Source organism: Lepeophtheirus salmonis, chromosome 13, assembly GCF_016086655.4.
Source record: "Lepeophtheirus salmonis chromosome 13, UVic_Lsal_1.4, whole genome shotgun sequence".
NCBI classification, from domain to species: Eukaryota; Metazoa; Arthropoda; class Copepoda; order Siphonostomatoida; family Caligidae; genus Lepeophtheirus; species Lepeophtheirus salmonis.
In genome coordinates, this window is record NC_052143.2 from 47392949 (window position 1) to 47406569 (window position 13621).

At 33.4% G+C, this 13621-nt stretch overlaps 1 protein-coding gene across 1 annotated transcript; it reads right to left on the minus strand.

The window, feature by feature from the left end:
* On the minus strand, positions 1-8310 carry Tao (Serine/threonine-protein kinase Tao). The gene is made up of 10 exons (XM_040722700.2): positions 7678-8310; positions 7316-7620; positions 6740-7242; positions 5402-5561; positions 4106-4482; positions 2771-3106; positions 2373-2702; positions 1770-2222; positions 1396-1697; positions 1-341 (listed from the first exon to the last, which is right to left on the minus strand). The coding sequence occupies exons 1-10, from the start codon at positions 7692-7694 to the stop codon at positions 134-136; spliced, it is 2991 nt and encodes a 996-aa protein (XP_040578634.1). The 5' UTR covers positions 7695-8310; the 3' UTR covers positions 1-133.
* Positions 8311-13621: the final 5311 nt, after the last annotated feature.

The window sequence follows — 13621 nt, forward strand, 5'->3', positions numbered from 1 at the left end:
TAATTATAATTTTATATTTCATTATTATTATTATTATTATATCATTATCATCTAAATAATTGGGAATGCTTTTCCTATAGGCCTAAAAATAGAACGAGAAAACGTGCGCGTTAATATTTATTATTAATATATATTATAACTGAGTCCTTTGATTGGGAGAACCAATATTATTTGTAGTTGAGGGCTGTCGAAAACTTCTTGCCGAGTGGTAGGATGAGGATGAGAGCAAGGACCCACCTCCTCCAAACGGACCACCAGAACTATGACTATGTGTCAATGGTGAACTAGAATTATCTTCCCCATAACCGGGTAGATTAGAGCTTTCAGCGATGCTCATTGCACTAGAGAAAAAAAAGCAAATGAGCCTCTTAAATTGTATATAATTTTGTATTAAATAGAGATGTGAGAATAGGAACAATAAAAAAAAAAGTGGTACAGTGTGCGTCACCGAAATCTGAACAAATGTTAGTACAGAATATTTGATCATATCTCTCAAGAACATAGGATATGGAAGCTTGAAATTTTATTTAATAAATTATCATATAATTAACTTATAATTTATTCAATATAATACTCATTAACTGCCACTACAGCCTCCAAACGGGTACTAAAGGCAGAGCAAGTCTTCTTGATGTAGGCCTCATCCATTTTGTCTTAGGTTTCAATGATGGGAGCCTTCAGGTCATACATGTTCATGTGAGAGGTTGGACAAGCTTCCTTCTCCACAACGCTTCATATGCAGAAATCCAATGAATTCAGATCTGGTGATGATGGGGGCCAACCGAATCCAGAACAAAAATCACAAAAATTGGACTCAAGCCAAACGTTGGACTTTAACCCTTTAAGTTGGCCCAGATATCTCAAATTTGTCCTTAACTGCAAACACAGTGTTGTGGAAGTACCCCAACTGGTTGGCAATGTTCCTGGGCTTTATTCCCGCGCAAAGCAAAATCAAGATGTTTTTTTCGTTTTGATTGTTCCATGATTTAAATCAAAACAAAATATTAAAACAGTTACTCTAAAATTTTCTCCAAAAAATCATAACACCTCGCTAGAAATTTCAAACTTGTATACCCCACTCCTTACTCTCCATTTTAAACCTTTTATGCTTGTTCAGATTTTGGTTACGGACACTATTTATATTGATAGTCTACATTTAATAAGTGCTCTTATTAATTATTCCTCCATATTTTTAATATTTAAACATACTAGCAAACAAGGAGCACTATAGTAATTCCTGTAATGATTGCAGATCAGTATATAAATCATTTTTGACATCCTTAAGCAGATATATCGTCTTTCAAAGTTACGCCCATACACTTATTTTATATTTACACTCTCGAGGATTTCGAGAACTTTCACATCTCTACATTCTATAATAGATTCATCTCCTACCTAAAACCCAATCTTGCGGATTCCTCATCAAACTGCTCAAGTTCTCTTGCTTGTCTCTCATGGAGTAAGCGAATCCGCTCACTTCTCTCATTAAGAAATTGTTGGGATTCCTCTTCCATTTTCTGTTCCAGTAATGTTCTTCTAACATTAACTCTATCTTCGAGCTCCTGTTTTTCACGAGTTCTTTGTTGCTCACTTATCATTTTAGACTTGCTTTGGTGAGCTGTCAGACTATCCAATTCAGTTTGAAGACGCTCAGCAAGAGCTCTGGCATCCAACTCCTGCGATTCGTCCATTCGAATCTGCAAAAAAAAAAAAAAAACGAATTTAGATTTGGTTCCTCTTTTAAAAAAATATATAAAAAAAAGACTCACAGATTGTTTCTGGAGCATGTCAGCAATGGTTTGTTCGTACTGTTCACCCAGTAAGGCCATTTTCCTCCTTTGCTCTTCTTTCAACTTACGGATAGTTGATTTCTGTTCCTCTTTGGGAGTGGTCTGAAGTATTTGACTTTTAAAAGCTTTGTATTGACGAGTCTGTATTTTACATGTATCTCGAAATTGCTTTCGAATAAGAATTTCTTTTTGTTTAAGACTTTTGGGTTGCTGCTTGATTTCCATGGCATGCTTTTTCTTAAGCTCTCTCTGCAATCGCTTCGTATACTCTTCTTGATTTACTAACTCCGTCGAATGTTGCCGCTTCACATGGTCCTCTCTCATTGAGTGAACAGCCTTTTGTTGCTTTAGTTCTAACTGATAGGTGAGGTCATGATGACGCAAGAGCATAGAATGAGCTGTCTCAAGTTGATTTTGTCGTTTATTGAGTTCCTAAAATAAATTATCACAATCATCATTAATGAGTGAATTACCTACCATAACTTGTAGTTATGTGTCTGACTTTTTGAATAAACTGCTGATTAATTGGCAGTTAAACGTATAATAATTATGCAAAAATAATGTATTGAATAAAAAAATCACCTCTCTTAAGAGATCTTGTTCTAACCCTTGGTACTTTAGAAGCCTTCTTCTACGGAACTTCCGGATTTCTAAGTCTAGGTGTTCTTTTTGTCCTCTTGTCATTTTCTGGGTCTCTACAGAATCTATTTCTCTTAAATTTTCTTTCCGCTGAGTAAGCACTGCCTCTTTTTGTCGCTTTGGGGTATCGATTTCCGCCATTTCTTTTTTCCATCTTTCCTTTTTCATTTTATACTCAGCCTTCATTTTATTTTCAAAACTTTTTCTTTCGACTTGCTGTAGATCACTCACCTCTTTGATTAGTTTTTTTTCTGTATTAAGATTATTCTTCAGCTTTAATATAATATTAAACAAAAATTAAAAAATAAGAATGAGTTGCATGGCATTTCGAGGCAGCATACTTTCTTTCCTAATTCTTCTTGATGTTTTAACTGTAGTCTTTCTAACTCACGACTGAATTGTGTAAGAAGCTGTTCGTAATCCCTGTCTAACATAATTTTGTGTTTTTCCATCTCTTGACGACATTGTTCCTCTAGACGAGCTAGAGAAGCCTGATGATCCCGTCGAAGTCTCTTATAACCACTCATTTGTTCATGCATTTCTTCTTGAAGATGTTCTTTTTGCTGGCGTTGGACAATGGATGTTGTGCGGATCGTAGCAAAATTTTTGGGATCCAGAGTTGAGTCATCCTCTCGATCCACATTGGAGGGAGAGGATAGTAGTTTGCGAGGATTAACCTAGAGATATATATATATTTAATTAAATATCAGCTTAAATGATGGGTCATAATGTATGCATGTATGTTCATAAATCTCTCCTCATCAAAGCACATATCGCGGTTTGCTTAGCATTATTATTATTATCAGTTATATATATTTTATTTATTTTTTTAAAGAAAGAAAGAATGCTACAGATGGCAGAAAATGTATTGTTATTGTGGACAAACAAGGCATTATGAATTAGGAGTTGTAACATGTATGTATGTACTCCTAATAATTAACTTCACGTGTACACATTAAAACAGTACCTTTGAATCAATATATGTACATATGTAACAAACATGGGTTCATATTTCCTTCATAATGGATTTTCAAAAAAATAAATATGTTTATAAATTTCTTAGTTAAGAGCTATATCAGAACATCATATATATTATTAATGGGGTTGTACTGATGCATCAGTATCGGCTCAATAATGCCGATTCCACCGATAATTGTGCTTCTTTATTTATAAACATTATTAACCAAAAATATTATTTAATTATTTCAAATGGTCAACCAATAATGGGAAGTGAGGATCAGGGTATAGACTAACCAAGGATTAAAACTAGGGAACCAAGATAAAAAAATAAATTATTTTAACATATAATAAGAGTAATAATAATAGCCCTGCATAACAAAATTAAAGTATATTCAGTATTGTGTGCAATATATATAAGCCAACCAGGAATCAATTGACTCCTGAAGCAAAGAGAGGAAATAAGTTTTTTTGAATCATTTTAATTTCAAATTATTTACAACTAATTCTATGCATTCTTGATGTATATATTGATATCTAGCCTTAGTTAATAAAAAGTTAACCATTAAAAAAAATAAATCACATTTTTATTTGTTTATGTAATTCCTTTATAGATAAATTTAATAAGGAATCGGCTGAAATTTTGATATTGGTACATCTCTAATTATTAGTTACTAAGAGTAATTGAAATAAAGATGGAAATAAGGAACAAGGCTTACTTTTCCCTGGGATGACAATGACTGATCTGAATTTGAATAAATATGCGATCTGTGAAACCCAGATGGTGGTCCAGGGATGTTGTCTGGTAACGCGGAGTTGCTCAGATTTGAAGGTGAAGCATTACTACTTGATGGAAACAGTTGCCTTCCTGAGGATGAATTTCCGTGATGGTGGTGATGATAATGGTGATGAAAGTGAGATTGGGATTGCTGTTGCTGCTGCTGCTGTTGTTGTTGTTGTTGCACTAGATGGTGATTTGACAAGGATCCTTGAGAGGATGCACTTATACCCGTGCTTTGTTCAGAAGTTATAGAATTGCTCTTTGAACTACAAGCTCCAACTTCCTCTTCTTCATTCATGTCGGATACCGACACATCTAATAATAATAACAATAAAAACTCATAACCTTATTCTACGTGCTTTAGGTCTTAAAAATGTTAGCACACACATATACATTAGACTAGTTTGATTCGTAACTTTTTTCGATTTTCGATCACGGGTTGTGATATTCCCAAAGTTGTGATATGGTATGAAAAATAGCATTGTTCTGCGTGCTCATCTTTATATCAAATTATGAAAAGGGCAAAAACTCTTTACTTAGTCGATATAGATACTAAGAGGAAGTTTTTTGTTGATTTGCTTTTAGATATTATAATTATGTTGAAATATAGTTGTACTGTTGCACACACACAAAAAATATATATATTTATAAATACTAAGAGGAAATTTTTAATTAATTTGCATTACATAAGTTTGATAAGACATTTTGATAACCTATAAAAAGTTTATATATATATATATAATTGTCCTATGGAACAAAAAAGAAGTTAGGAAAATTTATTGATGATCCGCTTATAGCGCGCATCCTATTTTATTTTATTTTTTTTTAAAGAAAGAATGATAAAAATTTTCTAATGTTATTCTCTCTTTTTGCTCCATAGGGAATCTTTACAATGTTTTTTTTTAAGGTTAGCATGATGTCTACCATAATTAATACTTGCTAAATAATGATGAATGTTGTATTTTAATCTTTATTGACGAAGTAAAGAACTTTTGTCCCCTTTCTAACTTTGAACAAGATTTTACTAACAGTAATCGAAATTTGAAAAAAGTTGGAAATAAAACTTAACTATTCTACATACTGTACTTAAAATGTGATCACACACATATACATAAATATCTAAACGTCATCTGATAAAACCAAATTGGGAAATAAATGACAATTACAATGCTGATGATTATAACATGAGTAATAGTGTGAATTTATAAAGGTACACATAATCAAAATGTCTTACCGTCATCTCCTATTGTACTTTGTTCATCACAATTGTCGTTCATCAATATTTTCTTCATTTTACGATAATTTAGATTATCCAAGTCTCGAACTGCGTTCTTTGTTCGAACTATCAAATCAAGAAGAACATGAGTCGCTTTTACTCGGGCCACAAATTGGTGCTAGAAGAAGAAATCAATTATTAACCCTTGTTTTATATAATATATGGTTATGCACAAAAATATGGTTTATTACTACTCAATGGTCATCTTCAAAACGCTGCATGATCTCATAGCATAATTTGTATATACATATAATATGTCTAAGAGCTCTGGCATTCATCTCAATCTCTCAGTCATTTTCAATTTATTGTATTCAATTGAAAACTAATCAATGAACAAATAGGACTAACAGAGAGTTCAAGCAACTACAAATACACTGCTAACCGGATCCAGAGCATGATGGAAATATGGGTCAATCCATACTTGATTCATGTGCATTTATAAAGAGAATATGAGTACATTTTGTCTTTTTTTTTTTCAAATGTGTTTGTATTTAATTTTAATTTTGAAAACAATGAAATAGAGTTTTTTAACATTTTATTAATAGTCAATGCTCAAAAGGAGCAAGCTACATACATAATAGTACGTAGATAGTTTCAAGGACATACAATTTATATATTGAATGATCAACTATAAATGAAAAAAACAATAAACAAAAGACTAAATGAAATACTTGTGAAAAAAATAAAAATGACATATTTTAAATGGACGAGGGAGAGAAAATGTTCGAATCGAATCTTTTAAATTATGCCGAAAAATACATTATGCAAAAATAAAGAAAGAAAGAAAATCCAGCATTGTTAAATAATTCATGTCAATATTTAAAAATCTACTACGAGAAATATAGATAGTAGTAGAACATGAACTGTATTTTTTGTTTCCTTTTTTCTCTCTCTATCTTTATCTAAAGCGTAGAACATAGTTAAATTTAAGAATATAACGATATCCATTAACTCTTTTTTTGGCAAATACCTTCAAAGATTTAAGTATTAAATCTTTTAGAAAAAAAAAACAGAAAAAAAAGAGACTATTTTTCTCAAAAAATATACAGCAAAGAAAGCGCATTGCCCTATGATAGTACAAGAAGTTCATCTACATTTACAGAAAATATGAGAACTACTAGGACTAGTTTATATGTATATTATATCTTTCATTTTCCCTGATGCACCACCATTCATTTTCGTCTTGATAATCAACTATTCTAACGTAACAGATGGATAGATATACTTATTAAACAATAATCATTGATAAAAAAAACACACGCAACAATGGAAGAGTTCCATAGAAATGATCCTTACCTGAGTGAGCCTCTCAGATGTGGGTCGTTCCAATGGATTTTTCTGAAGACAAGCATCCACAAAATGCCTGAAGGAATCACTCCAATCCGGAGAAGCAAGCCCAGGACTATCATTTTGCGCAATATGATATAGAGCACTCATAGCATTCATATTAAAATATGGAGGCTTCCTTTCAGCGAGTTCTATACACGTAATTCCAAGAGACCAGACGTCCACCTTTCCATCATATTGTCCTTCATCCATTGCCAAGATGACTTCAGGAGCCATCCAGTAAGGGGTTCCAACAAAGGAATTTGCAGGACTTGCAATGGAGGCAGATCCGAAATCTGCCAACTTGATACAACCCGCATCAGTAAGAAGGATATTGCCTGCTTTAATATCACGATGAATGCGTGCTTGCAGATGAAGATAGGAGAGTCCCGCTAAACAGCCTGCACAAATAGCCGAGATTTCTTCTTCGTGAAGTCCTGTTTTGTGTACTTCAATAATATCAGAGGCAGAGCCTGGAAAGAAAGAGAGGGTTTTTAGCTTAGCTCAGCTCAGGGGGCCTCCCTCATTGCCTCATGCCCTCGTTACCTAAGCAATATTCCATAACGAGCCACACAGTGTGTTCTTTGAGGTAGCAGCCGTTATAGGTGATGCAATTGGGGTGGGTGAGTCGGCGGAGGAAGCGAATCTCCTTGAGGATGTCTTGCCACTTCTCCAGGGACTGCTTCCCAGAGTAAGACATCTTCTTGATGGCCACCACTTCCTCCCCCCGCCTCGCGTAGTAGACAGCGCCGAAGCTTCCATGACCGATCTCACGGAGATCCTCAAACAGACGATCCGGATCTTCGCATTCAAACAAACTTGCAACATCTGGATCCTTGAGGCTACCGGGTCTGAAATCATGACAACCGTTTTACAATTCTCCCTCAATTCCCTTCCCCGCCTCTCACCTTGGGGCTGGCATCATTCACAAACTGCCCAGATACGAAGTCATTTAAGGCATTTCCAATCCTAACAACGGGCAATGGGCTAAATCCACGACTCCTTCCCAGTGCCCGAGTCTCGACCCTTCTCAATCACAATTCACACGATTTCTAGTCCTTACCCCCCCTCTCCGTGGGTTCTTCGTCAGTCCCTTCCTTCTTTCCTGCCTTGTAGTCTCCTCCAAATCAATCAGAAATCAAATTAGGATTTGGATTCTAAGAAAAGAAAAAGAAAAACGAAGAAGAAAAGAAAGAAAAAAGAAGAAAGAAAGAAACAAAAAGAGAGAGAGAGAGAGAGAAAGAAAGAGCAGCAGTTCCATCAAAGTAGCTGCAGAAACAGCAGCATTTAACTGAGGAGCAACTCCCTCGGCGTTACCTCGCTTACACCAAAATATCCTATGTATTTTATTGTCAGCTGTGGATTCCCTCCTCTCACTTCATACGTCATGGTTATTTCATAATATATACTTTTTCATAAATAAACCAAGTAATAAGTTATATGCTATAATTATGGTCCATTTCCAAAAGGACAGGAATACAATATCTTGTAGATCCCTCGTCGTGTATGTATATATATATATATACATTGGCCATTTTACTATTTATATGAAGAAATTTCGGCTGTCACATAGAAATACTACGCTTTTAATAAAATATTACTCAGCAATATTATAATTTAACATGAAAATTACTATGTAGGATATTAATACTATGAAATATATATTATATGTACTTAATTCATATATAAAATTGTGGAGAAATAATATGACACTGATATTCTTATGAAATAAATAGCAGTTGGTGTGATTGACTTATTAGGCTAACTACAAGATAATTTTGGGCCTTTTTTTAATTTTTTTTTTGGCTTCTTTTTGGAGGAAAGGTTGCGTTATATAATTTAACGGAACTCGATGAAAAAAAAGGGTGAGGAGGAGTAGGAGTTAATGTTGTTAAAAATATGTAACGAGATACAGCTACAAGATAAAGAAGAAGAAGGAGTAGTAAAACTATAGCTTTAAAACAAATTAGAGAATCACGCCTGTTGGCTTGTCGTAGAGTGATGTTTTTTCACCACAGATGTCGCTTTTTAGGACGTCATTTCTTCAATGTTATTATAAAAATTTGAGTTCACGATTTTCACTGAAAATTTACTAGCATAATGGATGACGTCATTAGGACCCCAAATACAGCAATTTAACGATAGAAAATAATTGAAAACCTAAATATAGCATTAATAAATAAGGAAGCAATAGAAAAAACAAATTTAAATGACTACATTATGTACTTTTAAATAATTACGTTTATCCAAATAAATGTGCCCAATGACATCATATGAAAGAGAGTTACTTAATAAATCTGCTTTGTTTTCCCTAGGAATTACTTGTTGCCTAACCCTGTTCTAATAACATTGCATTTTTTAGTAATTTTCCGTGCAAATCTATTTTCCCTTTGCAGAGTTCACCTTGTTAATTGAGTTAAAAGTGTCAATTCATGAAAGACGCTTAGATAGTTCCTATTATTTATGGAGTTTAGATATTTATTGCTCCTAGCGGACATAAAAAGTGTCGCCACGACCAATATCTTCGACAAATATTGATCTTCGTTTCTTTACTTTGGTCTAAACCTTTAATTAGCTGAGAAACAACAGCAAATCTTGTTAAACTTATCACTAAACGAAAAAATAACACCTCCACTACTGCATCTTCCCCCACTCTTTTCCCTCTGCTACTATACTCTTCCTTTGCCATATTTCTTTGGTTATATTCTTCAATTTCTATCCTTAAAATTACTAAATAAATGTAATAGGTTGTTATTTGCCAGTGTTATATTAATACCCGGATATATCCTACTGGGCGTTATTCTTGGACTAATGCAGTAGTCCTCTTTCTGGGAAATGAATAATGATTTATATTTATACTACTTTTAAATATTATTAAAAACTTTCATCACAATGACTAACAAATGAGTAAATATATCAATTTTTGTTGTTCAAACGTATGATTCCTTAATTTCGGTGGTGATCACTTTAACCATGAACTAATATACTATCTAGTAATTCAATTTTTAACCCTTCCTTGCTTTTACTTTCCACTTGAACTATCATCATTTCTAAGAAAAGATTTGGCTCTGTAGTCTGTGGGATAATATAATAGTAATACTCCGTCAAAAGGGTCTAAGAGTCTATAATATGTGTACTTCACTGATGTACATATGGCTTGATACTAGAAATAATGAATTCAATTTTGCATGATTTCATCATTAAAAAGCTTTCATTACATTTATAATAATATTAAGTAGGTCGGTTATTTCTTTTGGGGAAACAACATAACATTTTGTGAAATGCACAAGGATATTTATTTGACTATTTATGTAAAACCAACACGTACTAAAATATATATAAGTAAGAGGACATTAATGCCACTTTTTAAGTAGGAATGTAGCTGCCCATAACTGATGCAAATGCATAAAGTTTTTGTTTATTCACAATTAAATAGCTAAATTATTTAGCAGTCCAAAATAATGTTCTCTAAGTTTTAAGTTGTATTACCAGGAACAGGGCTGCTAGTACTTGGGTTTCCCAACCAGATCTTGGGTTTTACATAGCATATTAGGTTTTACTTTCAAAAATGTATATAATCTTGTATTTTTGTACATAAAAAGATAATAAAAAAACAATTAGAATGTTATTTAATTTACTCATTTGATTCAAGGGTATATAGAAGGGGATAATGTCTTGTACTTTATATTACATACACTCTTGAAACAGTTTTAAAAGTATATGGTTAACCCATGACGGTACAAGTGGAATTTTCAAAATGTAAGCGATTGTAGAACCAAACCTAATTTATAGTGTCTGTAATATGTATTCTAAAGGGTAAACAAGCTTAATATTCAATTTCAGTGAGTGCATTTTAGGTACATGTTTTTATATATGATGATATTATGGGATAACAAAAAAATATTGAGTTTTTTATTTGTTAAAGATCAAATATTGTAGTCAACCCAACTGTCAGAGATCGATCCGAATAATCAAAGTAACCATTAAATGTATAAAAAAATTATATTTTAGAGGAAATAAATTATCACATTTGATGAATAACACGTTTGATGAAATATCTTATAGAAAATTTAAAGATGATTGTTTAAAGTTCCTAGTAGAGTTATGTAATCAAATATGAAAGATATTTAATTTTGATAAAAATGTATAATTTTAAGACTAAAATTACGTTATCCTTAAGTGTCCGAAAACTCCAATATTTGAGTACCATCTTATTCCATTAGCTGTCCATTACCAAAACATAAAGAAAACTATATTGATGATCAATAGAGAGTTTACTATTTATCTGCAGCCAATCGTTTGCAAATATCTATAGAATAATTAAATCATCAATACTCTTGCAGCCTTGTTTTTTTTTTGTTTTAATCTTGGATTTTAAATAGCTAGGTTTTGTCGAAAAGTTCACTGGCATCCCAGGCCATGGGATCACTTTTTTTTTTTTTTTTTTTTTTTTTTTTTTTTTTTTTGGCTTCATATAGTAATTACTTGTATATACTTACAACGTATCAACGCAATATATCCTCCAGATGAAATAATGTATTTAGACCAAAGCATTATTGAGCGCCCCTCAATTCTCGAGTAACAACGGGAGTACGCTCATTGTTTTGAATAACGAGCGAGAGCAGGAGCGCGCTGGCCATTTTAAAAGAGCGAAACATCGATCGAATTTTTGCTCATTTATATAAATTTGTATTACTTTTTCCGTTTTCTGCATCTAATGAGATAACAGAGACACCCCCATCTCCTTCGTGTGTGGAAATTACGTTGGAAGATAAATCTTTCTTTTTTGTTAAACGAATTTCCTAGCTTAAATACGATATTCTAATATTTTTATGTTGTAAATTGAGATAAGATCTCAAAATCTCACTCAAGCCTTAGTTAAAAAACTTGAGAACCCTGCGTTTAATCTCAAACTAATTGTCAGGCTTAACTGGAGGAAATCGCACGATACTTTGTAATTACATGTCCCATAAGACAGTGTTTTCCAAAGTTTTTGTGCTCAATGCACACCAAAAGACAGTTAAACATTTCTTGACACTTCTATTTTAGTCAAAACAATCATATTGATTATTATAGCTATTGCGAATGATGTATTGTTGTCATAAATGGTACAGCACACTTGAACTTGCAATATACTAAATTTAATTGCAATTATAAAGAGTTGTCAAATTCATATATACATAGAGGAGCGAAGAAATGAGCGCCATCCATTTTTAATTGAGTTCTCGGTCAATTAAATTAATATAATTTATTTTATCAATTTGTGAATAAAGGAGACAATTAATAAAAATGGATGTACACCAATTCATCAGAAAGAACAATACAAGAAAATCCCTTCCCAAGGACGCCAACAAAATCATCTAGACCAGTGGTTCTTAACCTTATTGATGGTAGTGAACCCTGCAAGCTTCATCAGTGCATTCAACGAACACCTTCGTGGCTGGAAAAATAAAATATGATTCATTCATAACATAGGTGTACATTTTATTTGTGCCCAAAATGAACCATGCATCAGATGCAACGAAAAGCTAGTGCGATCATAGAACAAAACCAACAAAACATGATTTTCACACAAAAACATAACTCAATGAATATTTTTTTAAAATCCATATGTCTTTTCCAATGGCTTTTTAGACACAATTTCAGAAATGGGTGGCATTACCTTGGTAAGTACCACTCTCATATAGGTTTCTCAATGGAATCTGTTTCTTTTCTTCGTTTTTATCTCGACAATCCTCGAAAAAGATTTATCACAAAGTTATGTTGTAACAAACGGTTTATGATAAATTATCTTCAGCAGCTTTTCCCAGGATGATATTCGCCATATTCAACGCAGCTGGTTTTGCAAGTGTTTCACCAATGGTGTGTGCTTTGCCCTGTTTTTGATGAGGTGAGCAACTTCGTACGATGCTCTGGGGATTGGTTTGTCGATCTGTACAAAGCCGAGAACAAAATCATCAAATCGAGCTCTCTTCACCTTGAATTCAGCAAGTGTCGTGTTTTTGTATTTCCCATCCCCGTGCAGATTTAGGAAGGGTTCCTTCAGTTTGCCGGTGCTTAACAAGAATGGATCAAATTCGTAGTGCAAATCATGCATTGAGGACACTGACTCCCATCACATTCCTTTATACACGTGAATCCATATTGTACGTATTCGTTGGACCACTCTTTTTTTGCTCGACATAGTTAGTAAGAAGGTATTGAAAGATTAAAAGAAAATCACAAATGACGTACCATCACTACAGCCACAAGTTGACTAATAAGCTCGCCGATTTCTCTGTAGCACAGATATCAAAGCTTAGTATTGTGGCTTGATCACATGTAGCCAATGATCGACAAGCGGTGCGTAACGTCAAAAATAACACGAATGGGATGTATTTATTTTGTGTAACACATTTTTACTGAATAACTAAATATTTGTAATCTAACACGAAGAAGATTTTTTTTTTAATCTCACAGCAGGGCACCCCCAGTTTTTTTTTTTCAAATTGGTATCCCACACTCTGAGTGATGCAACGCTGTTGAGGCACACTCTCACTCAAAGTTGATCGCCCGGTCGATAGTCGCGTCAGTGGATGCAGAGGACTTGCCGAACCCCTAAGAGTTTCTCACCGAACACTTGGGGTTCGATCTAACCCAGGCTAAGAACCACTGATCTAGACTGTTCTATTGTACCAATGAAGTACTTTTTAAAAAGGGAAGAATAATTACCAATAAATATGCTGAAATTCAACTAAAGCCGTAAAGGAAGAAACACAAGATTTTGTTATCGATATTATTCTTCCCTGTTACAAAGTACTTCATTAATGGAAAAGATCAATCTAGAACAAAATTAAACGAGGGTGTGATCGA

Coding starts and splice junctions, on each gene's coding strand:
- Tao (XM_040722700.2), bottom strand. Junction 7,243..7,315: donor CGTTATGGAATATTGCTTAG/GTAACGAGGGCA, acceptor CTTTCTTTCCAG/GCTCTGCCTCTGATATTATT. Junction 4,483..5,401: donor AAGTACAATAGGAGATGACG/GTAAGACATTTT, acceptor TATTATTATTAG/ATGTGTCGGTATCCGACATG.